The sequence below is a fragment of the Procambarus clarkii genome, chromosome 67 (genome assembly GCF_040958095.1).
Source record: "Procambarus clarkii isolate CNS0578487 chromosome 67, FALCON_Pclarkii_2.0, whole genome shotgun sequence".
NCBI classification, from domain to species: Eukaryota; Metazoa; Arthropoda; class Malacostraca; order Decapoda; family Cambaridae; genus Procambarus; species Procambarus clarkii.
This window is the reverse complement of record NC_091216.1, coordinates 23,909,005-23,926,699: the sequence shown is the minus strand read 5'-3', so window position 1 is coordinate 23,926,699 and position 17,695 is coordinate 23,909,005. Positions and strand designations below refer to the sequence as shown.

The following is a 17,695-nucleotide window of genomic DNA, read 5'->3' as shown; positions in this document are numbered from 1 at the left end:
AAAAGGATTATGTTGGAAGGAGCCAGTTGGGTGATGGAGATGTGGCATCATCTGCATGACTTTTCTAGCTGTGTAGAGGGTGGCCACTATGCTCTTTGGGCACCATACCAGCTTAGTTGTACAGTTATGGTGAATAAAAACATGTAGATACATATAATGTGTGAATATAGTGTAATAACACCTCAAACAGAATTGTTGGGGGAGAAATGTTAGTGCGTCTGATCTTGAACCAGCGAGGGAGGCAGCCGCCAGCTGACTGTGGGTGTGTGTGGCAACGTCTCTTATTGCCTGAATTCACCATACCAGCTTAGTTGTACAGTTATGGAAAATAAAACATGTAGATACTTGTATATAATATCTGTATACCCTGTAATAGTGAATGAAAGCAAAAACAGTATGGTGGGAGGAGAATGCTGGCGTGTAAGGTGTTGTTGACGGAGGAAGTGGCGGCGAGTGATTGGCTGGTGTGGTGGCCACTTCTCATTGCTTTTTGACTCACCATACCGACTCGTTGGTTCGTTATGGTGAACAACACATGCAGATACTTATATATAACCTGTGTGTATATAGTGTGTAATACTGTAACAGCAAAACTATTTGTTTATTGTTTTATGAACATAATAGAATCACTAATATGCACACCATAATTTTGAGTATACCCCTTCCAAACATTATAAGAGATAAGTGTTTCTTCCCATAAGAAATATTTTTTATGGGAAAATTTGTTTCGGGTTGCAAATTTTTGGGTTATGACCCGTCACTGGGAACGGATTAAATTTAAAAACTGAAGTATCACTGTAGTACTACATTCAAGTGAAATTTTACCACATAATATCCGCAAGCATAACCAAAATGATAACCTTTCCCAATGATGACAACCCGTTTGCCTTGTTACTTTTTTGTTTATTGGGACATAATACAGTAGTCTAATACACAGACAACATTTACTGTGTTTCGTGTAAAATCACTATGCATACTCTATATGCAACGACAGTACACTACGTAAATCTTCATGTGAAGATAAGCAAGTGTGTGTTACAACCTTTATAAAGCAGAAGATGGCCACGTTGCAATAAAAGTAACGGGAGCACTGCTAGCAGAACTGGTTTGCAGGGCAGGTAACTGCAGCAGCTGTGTGGCCAATGGTGAACATGTCACTGGAGTTTCAGTTGGAAATGATGCCAAGGAATCCTGCTCCTTTGACTGGAGACTAGATGGTGCTTGTTGGAAAGGCAGAGAAGTTGCTTGAAGGTCACTACCAATAGATGTGACATCTGTTGGAAATGATGTCGAGGATATTCCATCTTGTATTGTATCCTGACCATGTTGAACACTAATAGAGTTAGTATCCAGTGTTGTAAACAGAACAGGTGTTGAAAGACCAATCCTTCCTGTGCTTATTGTTCCAAGTTGTTGGTGCAAAAGAGGTAGTCCTGCATCATGAGAAGGTGGCACATTCTCAGCAATTAGGCTTCCACTATGAGGGTGAGTTTCATTAGAAACCATTATTTCCTGCAAGTGTGTTGGTGCATTCTGCACAGTATACACAGCTGGAGGGTTGCATTCTTTTAATGTAATTACTACCATATGCTCTTCATCAACTTGAACTGTATTTCTTACATCATGCCCACTAAATGCATCTTGTTGGAAATCATCTCCTACATGAACACACCTCTGGTGGCGACGCAAGACAGTACTCTTATGGAAGGCTTTGCCGCAAGCACATTTGAATGGCTTTTCTCCAGTGTGTGTTCTAAGATGACTCTTTAAACTCTCTTTAGCTGTATAAGATCTAGGACACTGTCCGCATGCAAAGGGCCTTTCTTTTGAGTGATGTGCTAATTGATGACGTCGCAGATCTTTCTGCGTGGCCATTGACTTACCACACACTTCACACAGTAACCTTACATCATCAGAACTATGAAAGCGCTTTTTATGTGCACTTAAGTTACAGATGCGTAAAAAGGCAGAACCACAGTCAACACACACATACTTTTTATCTTGTGTATGAGTATTAACATGCACTTTCAGAGCATAAGATGTCTGAAACATGGCTCCACAGAATTTACAACTAAAGTTCCTAGTTCCAGAATGTATTATTTTGTGGTTTTCAAATGAGGACTTATCAACAAATCCTTTGTTACACTTCTCACAAGTATACTTGATTGGGAGTACAAAGTGACACCTTTTTATGTGTACAAAATTAAGATAGCGGTAAGTCCTGAAAGCTTTGAGGCAAATGCGACACTCGAAGAATCGGGAATCAGGATGATTGCTTATGATATGTTGATCAAGAGAATTTTGACTTGGTGCCTGAAAAGAAATTAAATTACATGAGCATGTTACACAATATTATGGGGATAAAAAAAAATTAATGCAACAAAATACAGTACTGTACCTGCATTTTGCTAATAAAATCAACTTATTTCCAGCCTTTATCAGCATTCAACTACAATATTAATGTGCAGAGCTATCAATAACCAATAAACAATAAAAATTGTCGTAAATAATTATCAAAAGGCACCAAGCTGGATTTTCATACCAAATACAGTAGTAATACAGTACCTTAGGCAGAATTCTGATGATAATACAATTCTTTTAAGAATCATATAATACGGAAACTTGGTTTTTTATCCATTTAGAAGTGACTGATCAGCTTTAAAACCATAGGATAAAAAAACCAGCGTTGAATGTAATGAAACGCCATTTTCTGGGTGAGACCTGGAGCTATCCATTATGATATTGCTAATATTAGACTTTGGCATCAGTCTGTGTGAATGGATTTCTTTAGGCCTGCAGGGGACCACGAGCCAGAACCTGGCCCCCCTCAGAGAGGCACGAGGAGCAATGGCCTATAGAAACCCCCATGTGGTTGGAAGTATGTCTGCCATCGACCGGGTCAGTCACCCAGAAAGGTAAGCATCCCAAAACAAAACAACCCTATTCTAGTTAAGAAATTGCTACTGAGAGCTAAACTAGTGGACAGAACTCCCCAAACAAAAACAAGCTAACAAGGTCCGATACCGCACAACCCTGCCTGTTGGGGAGGGTGCCAACTAGGAGTATTTAACACTTTAGTGCGCGCGGCACTCGCTGAAAAAAAAAGCGGGTTGTGCGCGCGGCGTTCTGGGCGCTCAAGCAGTAAACACAAAAAAGTTTATAATCTTTTCACGCTCCTAACATCAATTCTCGAGCTAAGTTTTTCATTTTGGTATCAATGCGTTGGCAATAAAATTCTCTACAAGATCATATGCATAAAATGTCACCCAAGCATTTGCTATCCCACCACGAAGTAAATAAACACGAAGATGACTCGCCGTGACACCCAAACAGGAAGTAAATGTTCATACTCTTTCGTTTGTTGCCAGCCTCACAGTCATCCTACAGTGCTTATTTTGATATCACTGAACTCGCAATAAAATTCCCCACCCAGACATATGCCTATCAATGTCTAATTATGTTCCGCACGAGTGTGGGAACTGGGCGAAGCGTTAGCCGTGATTTCAGCAGCGACGACACTGTTGTGATGCAGCGCTTTGAAAGTTTATACTTATTTCACTGTCATGACATTATTTCTCGAGCTACGTATTTCATTTTTATAGCAATGTGTTCGCAATAGAAAGTTCTATAAGAACATGGGTAGAATTGGCCAACAGAGCGTCAAATAAATTTGCAGCGAATAAAATCTTACGCGAATCTTACGCGTGTTTGTACCCGTGAGCGTAAAAAGTTTTTACTTTGCTCATGTTTTTTCAAGTTTATACTTGATTCACTCCAGTTTTTTTTGTTTGTATAGTGTTCGGAATAAAATTCTCTACACAGACATATGCATATAAATGTAGAATCATGATCGCGGCCAACACAAGAGTGTGTGGAGTGCGCGATTACCCTCGTTGTGTCACCAATTCAATAGTCTCTCCTCTAAGTTACAATACATTGCCATTTTCTCAAATAGGCACAGTGTCTATTAGAGAAAACAAAAATTTAATGGCAAACATATTCATACAAACCCCAAGTCGATCGAGTAGTAAATACCCAATATAACACGGTCCGTAAATTTACGTCGTGATCCGACAAGCGGTTAAGCAAAACGCCCGTAATTCCAAGTGGAAAATCCAGAAAAGTGTTAATGAATATTATCAATGCCAAGACAGCACGGAGAGAAGATGTAATTATAAAAGAATGAGATAAAGTATCGAAAACCAAGAAGCACGTGAAGCAGAGAGTGGGCAAGTGAAGCAGAGAGTATTGCGAGTCAGGGAAGTAAAGTGGCTGGTTAGAAACAACAAGTGGGACTGCATGAAAGTTTGCTAGTGCCAAACTCTACCTAGATGTACTGTAGGGTCCCGGTAGTACATACAGTCGGGGTCGTTCTTGACGAGCAATCGAGAATTCCAGGTTCGAAATCCTGGGTGGAACAGAAATGGTTGGCACATTTCCTTTCACCTAATGATCATGTCACCTACAGTGAGAGGTACTCAGGAGTTAGTCAGGCTTGTTGTGAGGTTGTATCCTGGGCAGGGTTAGTAATTCATCCTTTGGGGGGGGGGGGGAAGAACACCTTGATAAAAGTCAAAACATGTATGAATACACACTGGGTTTCTGTTCCTCAACACTATGAACTTTAATTATACTGTATGAGTATGTGTGGTGTTGGGAGAATTCATCAAGGAACTATAATATTCAAAGATAATAGAACTTTAACGTTAATAAACTGCAACATTGGAGAGCATACCAAGATAGTGTGAGAATGTGTAATACTTTTGACTGCAATAAGCGAGAATACTTCCCTACATAAAAAAAAAAAACTCGCAGCAATAAGCAAGTTTTGTTAAATGTCTCAAAATAATTGTTTACATATCCTTTAACAGTTATTCAAACATCTGGCTTATACAGAACAGGAATTTGAGTCAGGTAGCTGCTACTGTTTGGTGATAATACAGTACAGTAGAGGGAAACTTCTTTCCCCCATGAGGTAGATCTAAGTCCAGTAGCAATGCCTAGTCCTTGTTCAACAATGAGTCATCATTAGGAGTGCTATATTAATTAATAATAAATATGTACAAAGGCATTATTTTTCTTGAAAGCAATTAAAGTAAATGAGAGCATGTACATCAATTGTAGACAAAAATGGTATGCAATTTAAGACTCCTTTAATATACTTATTGCTTTCATTATTGAAGATAGTCTATGCATTTGATACACTTTTTGCCTGCTATTAGATTACTTGTAAAATTATTTATACCTGTATATGGCATAATGGCAAAGAAAATTTATTTAGTAATCATTTGTTACATCTAAACATCTGTGATGGCTTTTGTTTATACAGTATACGGAAAAAAGTTTTCTTATTATACAGTAACTGTAATAACAGAAAAAGACCTCCCTCTCCAATTTGTTTGTTTTTTATTTCTAACTATGCATAATGATTGTATTGACTTGATGTATAATGATATTTTGACTTGAAAACACTTAAGGCCTGAAATTACTTTGATAATTCTCAGAAATCAGGCCACTTGTAGATATTTTGGTGCAGCATTACTAATTCAGGTACACCATATTGCTCACTTGTGTCTCAACTTTTCTATAACCCCCCCTTGAGCTGTTATTTCTTTGAACGTTTCTTCTTTATCAACTCGGAATATAAATGCTATCACCATTAGGAAGTAATAGTTTCCCCTATTCTTTCTGTTCTCCAGTATGGCAATGAGCATTTCCTTAGTCTCTACTTGCAGCTCAGTTTCCTTGGCTAGGGAATAAGCTTTGTTGTATACCTTCGAACCTTATTTAAGTTTGTTTTCTACTTTTTCAACGCGGGAAGAGGTACCTGATGATACATTCAATAACAAATTTTCCAAAGTCTCTTGTAAATTACCCACCTCATGGTCACACGCTGGGCACTGATGGACTGGAACTTTATGGATTCGTCTGAGGTGTTGCGTTAGTTTGGCCTTCTCTCGATAACGGGTGTCTGTACACTTCTCACAAACGTGACAATATACAGAAGCATGTACATCTCCTCTGTGTTTTGCTAGCTGTTTTGCATCACTAAATCTCTCTCCACACAGCTCACAGGTCATCATGTTATTTTCACCTCTCTGGAATTAAGACACCAAGACAAGGGACTGTAATATAAATGAAAATTCAATAAGAGATTTTCACTGGTTTCAAAAATATTTAGTCTCATTACCTGGACCGAGGCCAGGCTTTCCTGGTATGCTTTGGTCCTACAAGCTCACACATACAACCCAGGTGACATAGCCCTCTGGCAAGTTACAGCTTACCTACCGAAATGTTTCTTGTATGATGGTATTACTTGCATACCTAATATCTGATTAGGACCAAATAGCTTATATAAAAAAGTGCAAAAAATTAAATCTCAATCTTTTATTAGATTATCCAACTTTTCAATAATCCAAAGGTACCAACTGGTCTGGAAAATTGAGGTTAGACTGTATAAAAGTTACAATATACATATGAACATCATATCTATCTCAATATTGAATATTTGAACTGTGAAATGTTTATATAAAATATCTGTTCTGGTAATAGCAGGCACAATTTTTTACTTCGTACACCACATGTGAACTACCAAGTAAGATGCTCATACAATAGTACATTACCTCTGAGCTCTCGTCTTCCTTTAGGGACCAGTCGTCTTCAAAATCCACTTCTCTTAATACATCCACCTCTATCTCTACCTCTGTTTCTTTAACCTTCTTTTTTCTCTTGTGTCGCTGAAGTTTTGTCTGTCCTAGAGATGGTATTACAAATGGTATTCAGAAAGTAAATGATTTTTTTTTTTAATTATATATATACATATACACACACACACACACACGCACAAGAATGTGTATCTGAGCTCAGCATTCCACTTCACCTGATCTTTCAGGCATCCTTGTGTACAAGAGTCGTAGCAGACGTGTGGAAAAAGGCTAACATAGTTCCAATCTACAAGAGTGGCAGCAGGGAAGACCCCCTCAATTATAGACCTGTATTATTGACAAGTGTAATAGTGAAAATATTGGAAAAAATAATAAAAACTAAATGGGTGGAACACCTGGAGAGAAATGATATAAAATCAGACAGACAGTATGGTTTTCGATCTGGAAGACCCTGTGTATCGAATTTACTCAGTTTCTATGATCGAGCCACAGAGATTTTACAGGAAAGAGATGGTTGGGTTGACTGCATCTATCTGGACCTAAAAAAGCCTTTTGACTGGGTTCCACATAAGAGGTTGTTCTGGAAACTGGAAGATATTGAAGGGGGTGACAGGTAAGCTTCTAACATGGATGAAATATTTTCTGATAGAAAAATGAGGGCAGTAATCAGAGGCAATGTATAAGACTGGAGAAATGACACAAGTGGAGTACCACAGGGTTCAGTTCTTGCACCGGTGATGTTCATTGTCTACTTATATAATATACCAGTTGGAATACAGAATTATATGAACATGTTTGCTGATGATGTTAAGATAATAGGAAGGATAAGAAACTTTGATGAGTGTCATGCCCTTCAAGAAGACTTGGACAAAATAAGTATATGGAGCACCACTTGGCAAATGGAATTTAATGTGAATAAATGCCATGTTATGGAATGTGGAATATGAGAACATAGACCCCACACAACCTATAAATTATGTGAGAACTCTTTAAAGAATTCTGATAAAAGAAAGAGATCTAGGGGGTGGTTCTCGATAGAAAACTATCACATGAGGACCACATAAAGAACGTTGTGCGAGGAACCTATGCCACGCTTTCTAACTTCAGAATTGCTTTTATATTCATGGATGGCAAAATACTAAAGAAATTGTTCACGACTTTTGCTAGAATATGCAGCGGTTGTGTGAAGTCCAAATCTTAAGAAGCACATCAACAAACTGGAAAATGTGCAAAGACATGCTACTAAGTGGCTCCCAAAACTGAAGGGCAAGAGCTACAAGGAGAGGTTAGATGCATTAAATATGCCAAAACTAGAAGACAGAAGAAAAAGAGGTGATATGATCACTGTGTACAAAATTGTAACAGGAATTGATAAAATCAATAGGGAATATTTCCTGAGACCTGGAACTTCAAGAACAAGAGGTCATAGATTTAAACTAACTAAACAAAGATGCCGAAGAAATATAAGAAAATTCACTTTCGCAAACAGAGTGGTAGACAGTTGGAACAAGTTAAGTGAGGTGGTGGTGGAGGCCAAAACCGTCAGTAGTTTCAAAGCGGTATATGACAGAGTGCTGGGAAGACGGGACATCACGAGCGTAGCTCTCATCCTGTAACTACATTTAGGTAATTGCAAGAGTTCTTACATCCCTTGTATAGCCCCCTAGCACGCATGGCATTTCAGGCAAGTACTTAATCGTAATATTCCCCAGAATACCACCCGCCAAATCGTTTAACAACCAGTTACAGTACCAATTTTATGGTTGGGTAAACAGAGGCTACAGTTAAGGACTGGCGCCCAGTAAATCCTCCCTGGCCAGGACACGAACCTAGGCCAAAGCACTCGCGAAATACCATGCAAGTACCTTACCACTACGTCACAGGGACTGCTAAAGTAGGTTCCATTGTACAGTATTTCAATTATGTATTTCTGCAAATTTTTAGGCCTCACCAGCTAGTGCAAAAATAAATTTTTGCTTTGAAGGACAAAGAAATTAGTTCACAATGATAACACTTAATACTTACGTTTGCATCTTCGTGGCCTTGTTTTAGTTGTCCCATTTCTAACTATGGTGGAATTATTTATATTCTCCTCTTCTATACATACACTTACATCAAGATTATTCATGTCTGTAAATACAGATGTACTCCTTCCTGCATTCTCTGTTTCCACTGGACAAATTTCAATACTGCTTGTGGGCTGGTCACAATCTTCCAATTTCACTGTGTCAGCAAGATGTTCACTGGTGGGACTAGATGGACAATCTGGCAAAGATGATTCACACTTGGGTTTTTTAAATGTGATCCTCTGGTCATCATCGTTGTGAGTAATACAACTTGCTTCAGTGTTACCCTCAAGATTATGTGATGGTACTAACTCACTGAACTTCCTTGCATGATTGAATGACAACTTGCCAATATCATTGCATTGTTCATTTTCAACACTATCACACAAGTCAAATTTAATGGAAAATGTTTTCTCACATTCTGATCTATTTTCGGATAACAAATCATGATTTGAACAGTCAATAATATCAGATTCTTCACCAGATATGTTTGTGAAAGTTTTTATGCTATCCCCTTGATAGCCTTGCTCAGATCCAGGATTAACACTCCACTCTTTATTTGCACAAACTCTTGGCTCTTTAAATAAATCTTCATCGGGTGTAAGTCTGGGCATCACTTGGGCTGTTAGGGATGCATCAATGCCACCTTTACGAGACTCTATTCCACTTTTGAATGTTTCTCGAAATTCATTCTGCAATGTTACTATTTTACATTCAAGGTTAACAATATTTAATAATATTTTCAGACATAACGAACATACAACTTCTGACACACGACATGCTTCAAGCACGTCCTCAGAACTCACAACCCGAGATATCTGGCTTAGGATAGTACCATTCTTTGCTGCCAGATTTGAGTTTATGTTAACTGATGCTTCTTTGATGAGCTTGTTGCACACCAAGCACCAGCTATCAAGACTAGATTCCATGGCTGCTACACCTCACTTGACGAATCTAAAAAAAAAAATACATTTCAGTGGCAGACAATGTAAGTACAGCAGACCTATTGCAGTATACAATTTTAAATGTATATAAATAAACACAGTATATACAAAAGTTCTTATATTTTTGTAAAGCCACCAGCACGCAGAGCATTTTGGGGAGGTCCTTAATCCTAATTTTCCCCAGAATACTACCTGCCAAATCATTAACGACCAGGTACCCATTCACTGCTGGGTGAACAGAGGCTACAGTTAAAGACTGGCACCCAGTCAATCCTCCATGGCCAGGATACAAACCCAGTCCAAAGTGCTCATGAAGCCAAAGCCTGAGTTTTTTACCACTGCGCTAAGGGGAATTCACCCTCAAGACTGTGATGGCATTAACTCTGTTCATTTTCACAAATTGTCAATCAGCTGGTTCTTTATACAAGAAAAACGAATGACAAGATGTAAAAAATGTATTTGAAATGTTTTTAATTACATGGTGCTAAAGTCAAGTTTAAATCTGAAGAAAATGCCTAAAGCTTGATGTTAAAGCCTTCACACTAATGTGTGGCATTTTGCATTGGACTAAGCACCAAGCAAAGACAAACTCACTAAAATACAAAACTGAGCCAGAAGATAACACATGTATACAGCACCAGTAAATTCCAAATAAGCCAATTTCACCATGTTAACATTTTATTAATTTAACTGTAGAGAGCCGAGAAAACACGGTTTTTGTAGAAAATCAAAAAATAGCAAGCACTTGGCTCTGACAGAATTATATGGTGGACATAAATGGTATTTGAAAGACTTGAGAAATCAAATAAAGCAAACAGATGGTTTATGGAGAATAACCAACATGTATTGAATTAGTGGAATGTTAAATGCAGTGAAAAACAGTTATACAGGAAAAAGAAAATATGCAAGCGTTACTGGTGTACTAAGAAACTTCAAATATTAATGCAAGAAAATACCAAGAGCTCTGTACTACTAGTTGTGCTTGCGAGGGTTGAGCTTTGGCTCTTTGGTCCCACCTCTCAACCGTCAATCATCTAGTGTACAGATTTCTGAGCCTACTAGGCTCTATCATATCTACATTTGAAACTGTGTATGGAGTCAGCCTCCACCACATCACTTCCTAGTGCATTTCATTTGTTAACTACTCTGACACTGAAAAAATCTCTCTCTCTTCTCTGTGGCTCATTTGGGTACCAAGTTCCCACCTGTGTCCCCTTGTTCGTGTCCCACCCGTGCTAAAGAGTTTGTCTTTGTCCACCCTGTCAATTGCCCTGAGAATTTTGTAGCTGGTTATCATGTTTCCCATTACTCTTCTGTTTTCCAGGGACGTGAGGTTCAGCTCCTTTGGCCTTTCCTCGTAGCTCATACCTCTCAGTTCCGGGATGAGTCTGGTGGCATGCCGCTAAATTTTCTCTAGCGTTTTGTCTTGTATTTAACTAGGTATGGACTCCAGGCTGGAGCTGCATATTGCAGAATTGGTCCGACTTAAGTGGTATATAGGGTCCTGAACGATTCCTTACACAAGTTTCTAAAGGCAGTTTTTATGTTGGCCAACCTAGCATATGCCACTGATGATATCCTTTTGATGTGGGCCTCTGGGGGACATGTTCGGTGTGATATCAACCCCCAGATCTTTCTCTCTATTTGGCTCTTGCAGGATTTCACCTCCCAGATGGTACCTTGTTATCAGCCTTCTGCTCCCTTTGAATAATTTCATTACTTTACACTTTCCAGAGTTGAACTTTAGTAGCCATTTTCTAGACCATTCCTCCAGTTTGTCCAGGTCATCCTGTAGTCTTGTGAACTGTGATGTCCCCCTGGTTGTTGATAAGTCACCAGTCTCCAGACACCTGATAAAATTACCATTGTTCTCGGTGGATAAAACAGTACAGTATTTGGGTTATGGATTGCAAAAGTTATGCTACGTGTCAAGAGAAGAGCCCCTGTTCTATAAGATGAGAGGGATAGAAGCTGTGCATGCAAAGCTCTCCAGTATATATAAATTACCTGCATATGGTCCTGTAGTGCAGTGGTCTACTACATCAGTGGATCACAATCGAGCAACCCGGAAACAACAGTTTGTCTTGGGCAGAACAAACTATTTAGCATTTTCCTTTCTCCTGATGCACCTGTTTACCTAGCAGTAAATGAGTACGATGACCAAACCACACATCAGAAAATGAAGAAACGACTACAATTCGGTCTGTCCTGGACCGTTATAAAGTCTACAAGACTTCTTAATGGTCCAAGACCAACCGAAACATCATGTCTTCATTTTCTGACGGGTGGTTTGGCCATCATACCTATTTACTGCTAGGTGAACTGAGGCATTAGGTGAAAGGTAACGTGCCCAACTATTTCTGTCCCGCCCGGAATCGAACCCGGGATCCCCCGACTGTGGATCGAGAAGGAAACCAACTGAACTGCTTGTACCCCAAGAGTGCTCGTCTCCAGCTAGTAACCCCATGTACCGGTACCTTAGAGTAATGCCTCTATCTAAAGAGGACAGACTTATTTAATTATTTATTTATATATATACAAGAAGGTATAATGGGATTGTAAGGATACATAGCATAGTAATTACATTCTTGTAAAGCCACTAGTACGAGCAGCGTTTCGGGCAGGTCCTTAATCTAAGAAGTACGTACTTGAGTACCTGCAGGTGAGACCTCCCGTCATAATACAGGTTCACATCTGTCCCAGCATCTGTCCCTGCCAGTGACAGGGGGGAGCACCGTCCCGTGAGCCGTGGAAGGGTAAACAGTGAAGGGCGAGCAGCACCCGGACAGCCGACCCTCGCCCCTCCCTCCTCGCCGCCTTTGGCAACAACTGTGATTCACATTACAAGTAACAGATGGCGGTAAAGATGCTGGGGAAGAGGAGGATGGGGGAGCTCTTATTAGGCATCTCCAGTGATGTCATGCCACCACGTGCTGTGTGGAGACATGTAGCGTACAGGTATATTTGGACGTATTATAACTGATGGTACGAGGCTGATTTCTCCCGTATTATACCTGGTGTATGAGATTGAGCCTAAGGGTCCCTCTCCTCCCTCCCCTTCCCCCTCACACCCCCACCTATCCAAATATCCTTCTCTCTCCCCCTCCCCTCTCATTTCTCTTCTCCAATCCCTCTCTCTCCTCCCATCTAACCCCATCTGTCATTCTTTCCACCTTTTCCCCCCTCCTCCCACCTTCCCTCTTCCCCAACATCCCCCACTCCCCCTCTCCTTCAGTTTCCCCCCCCCCCCCATCTCTTTCTCAGAAAATTTAGGTGCGGAAGTCTGAAAACGGCTAAAAATTTGTTGAAAAACAAATCCTACACTTCAGACCTGAAAATCGAAAGCGCTCACTATAGGAGTCCACTGCGGGCTCGTCATGCATAGCCCGTGCTACTTGGAACTTTGTGTTCCAGGTAGCAAATCTTAAACAGCTCATTATAGACGCCGATAGTTCATAAAGTGTGACACTGGGGCCGACCTCCAGACTGACCTATGACACTTCCACGCACCCCGTTCTCCCTTATGTGTCATCTTGGAAAGGTTTTATTGTATAAATATATAAACTAACAGACCGTTATCACCGTTAGGTGAGCAGAGGCAACAAGTGAAACGAAACCTTGCCCAAACGCTTCTCTATCCTCTATATTATATGTCCTCCTCTATACTGAGTATATCCTCTATACTGTGGGTATACGCTTCTATATCACAGTAGAGAGTGTGGGTGTTGTAGTCACAATAGACAGTGTAATTAGTGACATACTGATATACATGGTAATCCTTACCTTGCTAATATATATTACCTTACACATAATGACATATTTTTAATCGGGTATACCAGCATACCAAAACAATATAGTATATACTCGAGTATATCTTCTTGAGGATATCTTGAGATGATTTCGGGGCATAGCGTCCCCGCGGCCCGGTCCTCAACCAGGCCTCCTTCTGACCTTCCGCAGGCTGCAACCCGCAATAGTTGCCTGACTCCCCAGTACCTAGTTCACTGCTTGGTGAATGGAGGCATCAGGTGAAAAGAAGCTTGCCCAACCGTTTCTGTAACCGTGTAAAGCACTGTGATATGCATCCATTTATTTAATAAACGATTTCATGTTAATATTACACATAGGATCTCTTAGTACAGTCGGCTTCCTTCTCGACTCACAATCGGGGATCCCGGGCGAGACAATAGTGATTTAGCACGTTTCTCTTCACAGTCTCCGTGGTGTAGTGGTAAGACACTCGCCTGGCGTTCCGCGAGCGCTATGTCATGGGTTCGTATCCTGGCCGGGGAGGATTTACTGGGCGCAATTCCTTAACTGTAGCCTCTGTTTAACGCAACAGTAAAATGTGTACTTGGATGAAAAAACGATTCTTCGCGGCAGGGGATCGTATTCCAGGGACCGTAGGATTAAGGACTTGCCCGTAACGCTACGCGTACTAGTGGCTGTACAAGAATGTAACAACTCTTGTATATATCTCAAAAAAAAAAAAAAAAAAAAAAAAAAAAAAAAACTAATGCCGCTGTTCACCTAGCAATAAATAGGGACCCGAGAGTTAGGCAACAGTTGTGGGCTGCAGCCGGTGGCTGAGCGGACAGAACACTGGATGCATGATCCTGTGGTCCCGGGTTCGATCCCAGGCGCCGGAGAGAAACGATAGGCAGAGTTTCTTTCACCCTGATGCCCCTGTTATATAGCAGTAAATAGGTACCTGGGTGTTTGTCAGCTGTCCCGGGCTGCTTCCTGGGGGTGGAAGCCTGGTTGAGGACCGGGCCGCGGGGACACTAAAGCCCCGAAATCATCTCAAGATAACCTGTATCCTGGGGTGGGGTCAGTATGGCTACCTTGACTATGGGTAGACTATGGCTATGGTTGACTATGGACTTTAGAGGGACCTCAATACAAGCCTAAAGCATATATGTTCACAGGCTTCCTGTCCCCGACAAAATGAATTACAGTATGTGTATTAATGTTTACATTTGGGGTTAAATAATGGTTATTTATGATTGTTACATAGGAAAAAATACTAGTCAGGACAGGAACAGTGACGGAGTGTTCCGTCAGCGGTGCGTTGATGACCCCCAGGACCTTGCTGGGGTCAAGTGTTCCGTCAACGGTGGGTTGATGACCCCAGGACCTTGCTGGGGTCAAGTGTTCCGTCAGCGATGGGTTGATGACCCCAGGACCTTGCTGGGGTCAAGTGTTCCGTCAGCGATGGGTTGATGACCCCAGGACCTTGCTGGGGGTCAAGTGTTCCGTCAGCGATGGGTTGATGACCCCAGGACCTCGCTGGGGGTCAAGTGTTCCGTCAGCGATGGGTTGATGACCCCAGGACCTTGCTGGGGGTCAAGTGTTCCGTCAGCGGTGCGTTGATGACCCCAGGACCTCGCTGGGGTCAAGTGTTCCGTCAGCGATGGGTTGATGACCCCAGGACCTTGCTGGGGGTCAAGTGTTCCGTCAACGGTGGGTTGATGACCCCAGGACCTTGCTGGGGTCAAGTGTTCCGTCAGCGATGGGTTGATGACCCCAGGACCTTGCTGGGGGTCAAGTGTTCCGTCAGCGGTGTGTGGATGACCCCAGGACCTTGCTGGGGTCAAGTGTTCCGTCAGCGATGGGTTGATGACCCCAGGACCTTGCTGGGGGTCAAGTGTTCCGTCAGCGGTGTGTGGATGACCCCAGGACCTTGCTGGGGTCAAGTGTTCCGTCAGCGATGGGTTGATGACCCCAGGACCTTGCTGGGGGTCAAGTGTTCCGTCAGCGGTGTGTGGATGACCCCAGGACCTTGCTGGGGTCAAGTGTTCCGTCAACGGTGGGTTGATGACCCCCAGGACCTTGCTGGGGTCAAGTGTTCCGTCAGCATGCACTGTACCCATCACGCCATCCCTCCCTGCTCTCCCTCCACCACTGTCAGTCTGCTGGTAAGCCTTACCCTGACCTCCGGATGCTGATGTTCGGGTATTAACATCCGGATGCTGACATTGGGATAGTTACCCCTGACGCTTACCTTCATGAAGCGACGAAGCATGGGAATATCGGGGGAGACGAAGGCAACAGGTCGATGATAGGGGGGCGCAGAACAGGTACAGAATGCAAGATATATTCAACATGACACCCAACTATATTATGTCAGGAACAATGGGATTGGAGGGGACCGTTGACAAGCCGCCAGGTTCCTGTCCCCGTCGAGGCCGCTAGAGATGGTGGCCCTTTAGTAAATTCAAGTAAATATATTTGTATACTTTATACCCAGTATACAGGATGGCGGAAACAGCAGCAAATACTCCAGAACAGAATCTTCAATGCTTCGTACGACTAGTTGTTGACGTCGTACTAGTTGTGCGCATCGTACGACTAGTTGTTGACGTCGTACTAGTTGTGCATGTCGTACGACTAGTTGTTGACGTCGTACTAGTTGTGCGCATCGTACGACTAGTTGTGTGTGTCGTACGACTAGTTGTTGACGTCGTACTAGTTGTGCGTGTCGTACGACTAGTTGTTGACGTCGTACTAGTTGTGCGTGTCGTACGACTAGTTGTTGACGTCGTACTAGTTGTGCGTGTCGTACGACTAGTTGTTGATGTCGTACTAGTTGTGCGCATCGTACGACTAGTTGTTGACGTCGTACTAGTTGTGCGTGTCATACGACTAGTTGTTGACATCGTACTAGTTGTGCGTGTCGTATGACTAGTTGTTGACGTCGTACTAGTTGTGCGTGTCGTACGACTAGTTGTTGACGTCGTACTAGTTGTGCGTGTCGAACGACTAGTTGTTGACGTCGTACTAGTTGTGCATGTCGTACGACTAGTTGTTGACGTCGTACTAGTTGTGCGTGTCGTACGACTAGTTGTTGACGTCGTACTAGTTGTGCGCGTCGTACGACTAGTTGTTGACGTCGTACTAGTTGTGCGCGTCGTACGACTAGTTGTTGATGTCGTACTAGTTGTGCGCATCGTACGAATAGTTGTGCGCGTCGTACGACTAGTTGTACACGTCGTACTAGTTGTGCGCATTGTACGACTAGTTGTACAGTTTCCTCTGTGCTGTGACACTTCTGCCACGAAGCCATATCTGCCACCATATTAATTGCGTTCTGCACCCTCAGAAATGTAATCTTATTAATATATTAAGATATTACAAATGTGATTAATCTATATCTCTAAAAGAGGATGTTTGTCTGTCCGAGGTTGGAGGCCAGACTTTTGGGCTAGCCCCACACAACTTTCTAAAATGACACATGCGGGGTACAGGAGTGTCATAGGCCCGAGTGCCATACTAAGAAATGTTGGCATCAATAGTGACCCCTGAGATTTTCATGAAGTCAAGTCTTAAGTTGGAGATGTATATTTTACATAGAGTACCTGCTAACTTTCTCCTTTTACCCAAACATGTATTTCCACCCTTTACTCACGCATTTTCTTGGTTTAACTTCTTACTCTCCTTGTTTACTCAAAACCGATGAACACGAATTCACTTGAATTATCTAAAGTTTTGGATTACCGGAATTCGGATTACTGTACAGCATTTAATTTTCCGAGAGAGATATATAGAGATGAGAAAGGGGATATTAGGAGAGGGGGAGAAATGTGAGATAGAAGGGAAGAGAGGAAAGGAGATGGGGGGGGGGAGAGTAGGTTAGGAGAAAGGTGAAAGGGTAAGAAAGGGAAAACAGGGGGGGGGGGATGAAGAGGAAGGTAATGGAACTATCAGGGAGAGAGCGCCAAGCCATTACGACTATATAGCACTTGGAAGGGGTCAGGATTAGGATTTTGATGGGTAGGGTATCGGGTACCCAGGCACAGCCCGGTACCCTATAGCTATAAAATAGAATGTCAGCTTGTCTGTCTGTCCTAAGTAGGAGACCAGATGCTTGGGGCTAGCCTCATCCAACTATACAAGATATTGGAGGTGTGTAACTGTCATGGGCCAGTCGGGGTAGATCCTAGTGCTACCTTTAAGAAATACCGGCATCTGGCGTCCCCCCCCCCCCCCCGGCTATAGTCATGACGCATAAAATTGGGTG

At 42.0% G+C, this 17,695-nt stretch overlaps 1 protein-coding gene across 3 annotated transcripts; it reads right to left on the bottom strand.

Annotated features, from left to right (window-relative positions):
• Nucleotides 1–12,471, bottom strand: LOC123767680 (zinc finger protein 69). 3 transcript variants are annotated; one of them, XM_069310455.1, is made up of 6 exons: nucleotides 12,324–12,444; nucleotides 11,683–12,070; nucleotides 8,691–9,685; nucleotides 6,624–6,754; nucleotides 5,880–6,098; nucleotides 177–2,313 (listed from the first exon to the last, which is right to left on the bottom strand). In XM_069310455.1, the coding sequence occupies exons 3-6, from the start codon at nucleotides 9,658–9,660 to the stop codon at nucleotides 1,045–1,047; spliced, it is 2,589 nt and encodes an 862-aa protein (XP_069166556.1). In that variant the 5' UTR covers nucleotides 9,661–9,685; nucleotides 11,683–12,070; nucleotides 12,324–12,444; the 3' UTR covers nucleotides 177–1,044. The 3 variants fall into 3 exon arrangements, with proteins under 3 accessions (XP_045613509.2, XP_069166556.1, XP_045613512.2); XM_045757553.2 differs by lacking the exon at nucleotides 11,683–12,070 and having other exon boundaries at nucleotides 1–2,313; nucleotides 12,324–12,471; XM_045757556.2 differs by lacking the exon at nucleotides 11,683–12,070 and having other exon boundaries at nucleotides 12,332–12,459.
• Nucleotides 12,472–17,695: the final 5,224 nt, after the last annotated feature.

Coding starts and splice junctions, on each gene's coding strand:
- LOC123767680 (XM_045757553.2), bottom strand. CDS start 9,660: ATGGAATCTAGTCTTGATAGCTGGTGCTTGGTGTGCAACAAGCTCATC. Junction 6,755..8,690: donor AAGGCCACGAAGATGCAAAC/GTAAGTATTAAG, acceptor TACCATCTCTAG/GACAGACAAAACTTCAGCGA. Junction 6,099..6,623: donor AGGAAGACGAGAGCTCAGAG/GTAATGTACTAT, acceptor TCTTAATTCCAG/AGAGGTGAAAATAACATGAT.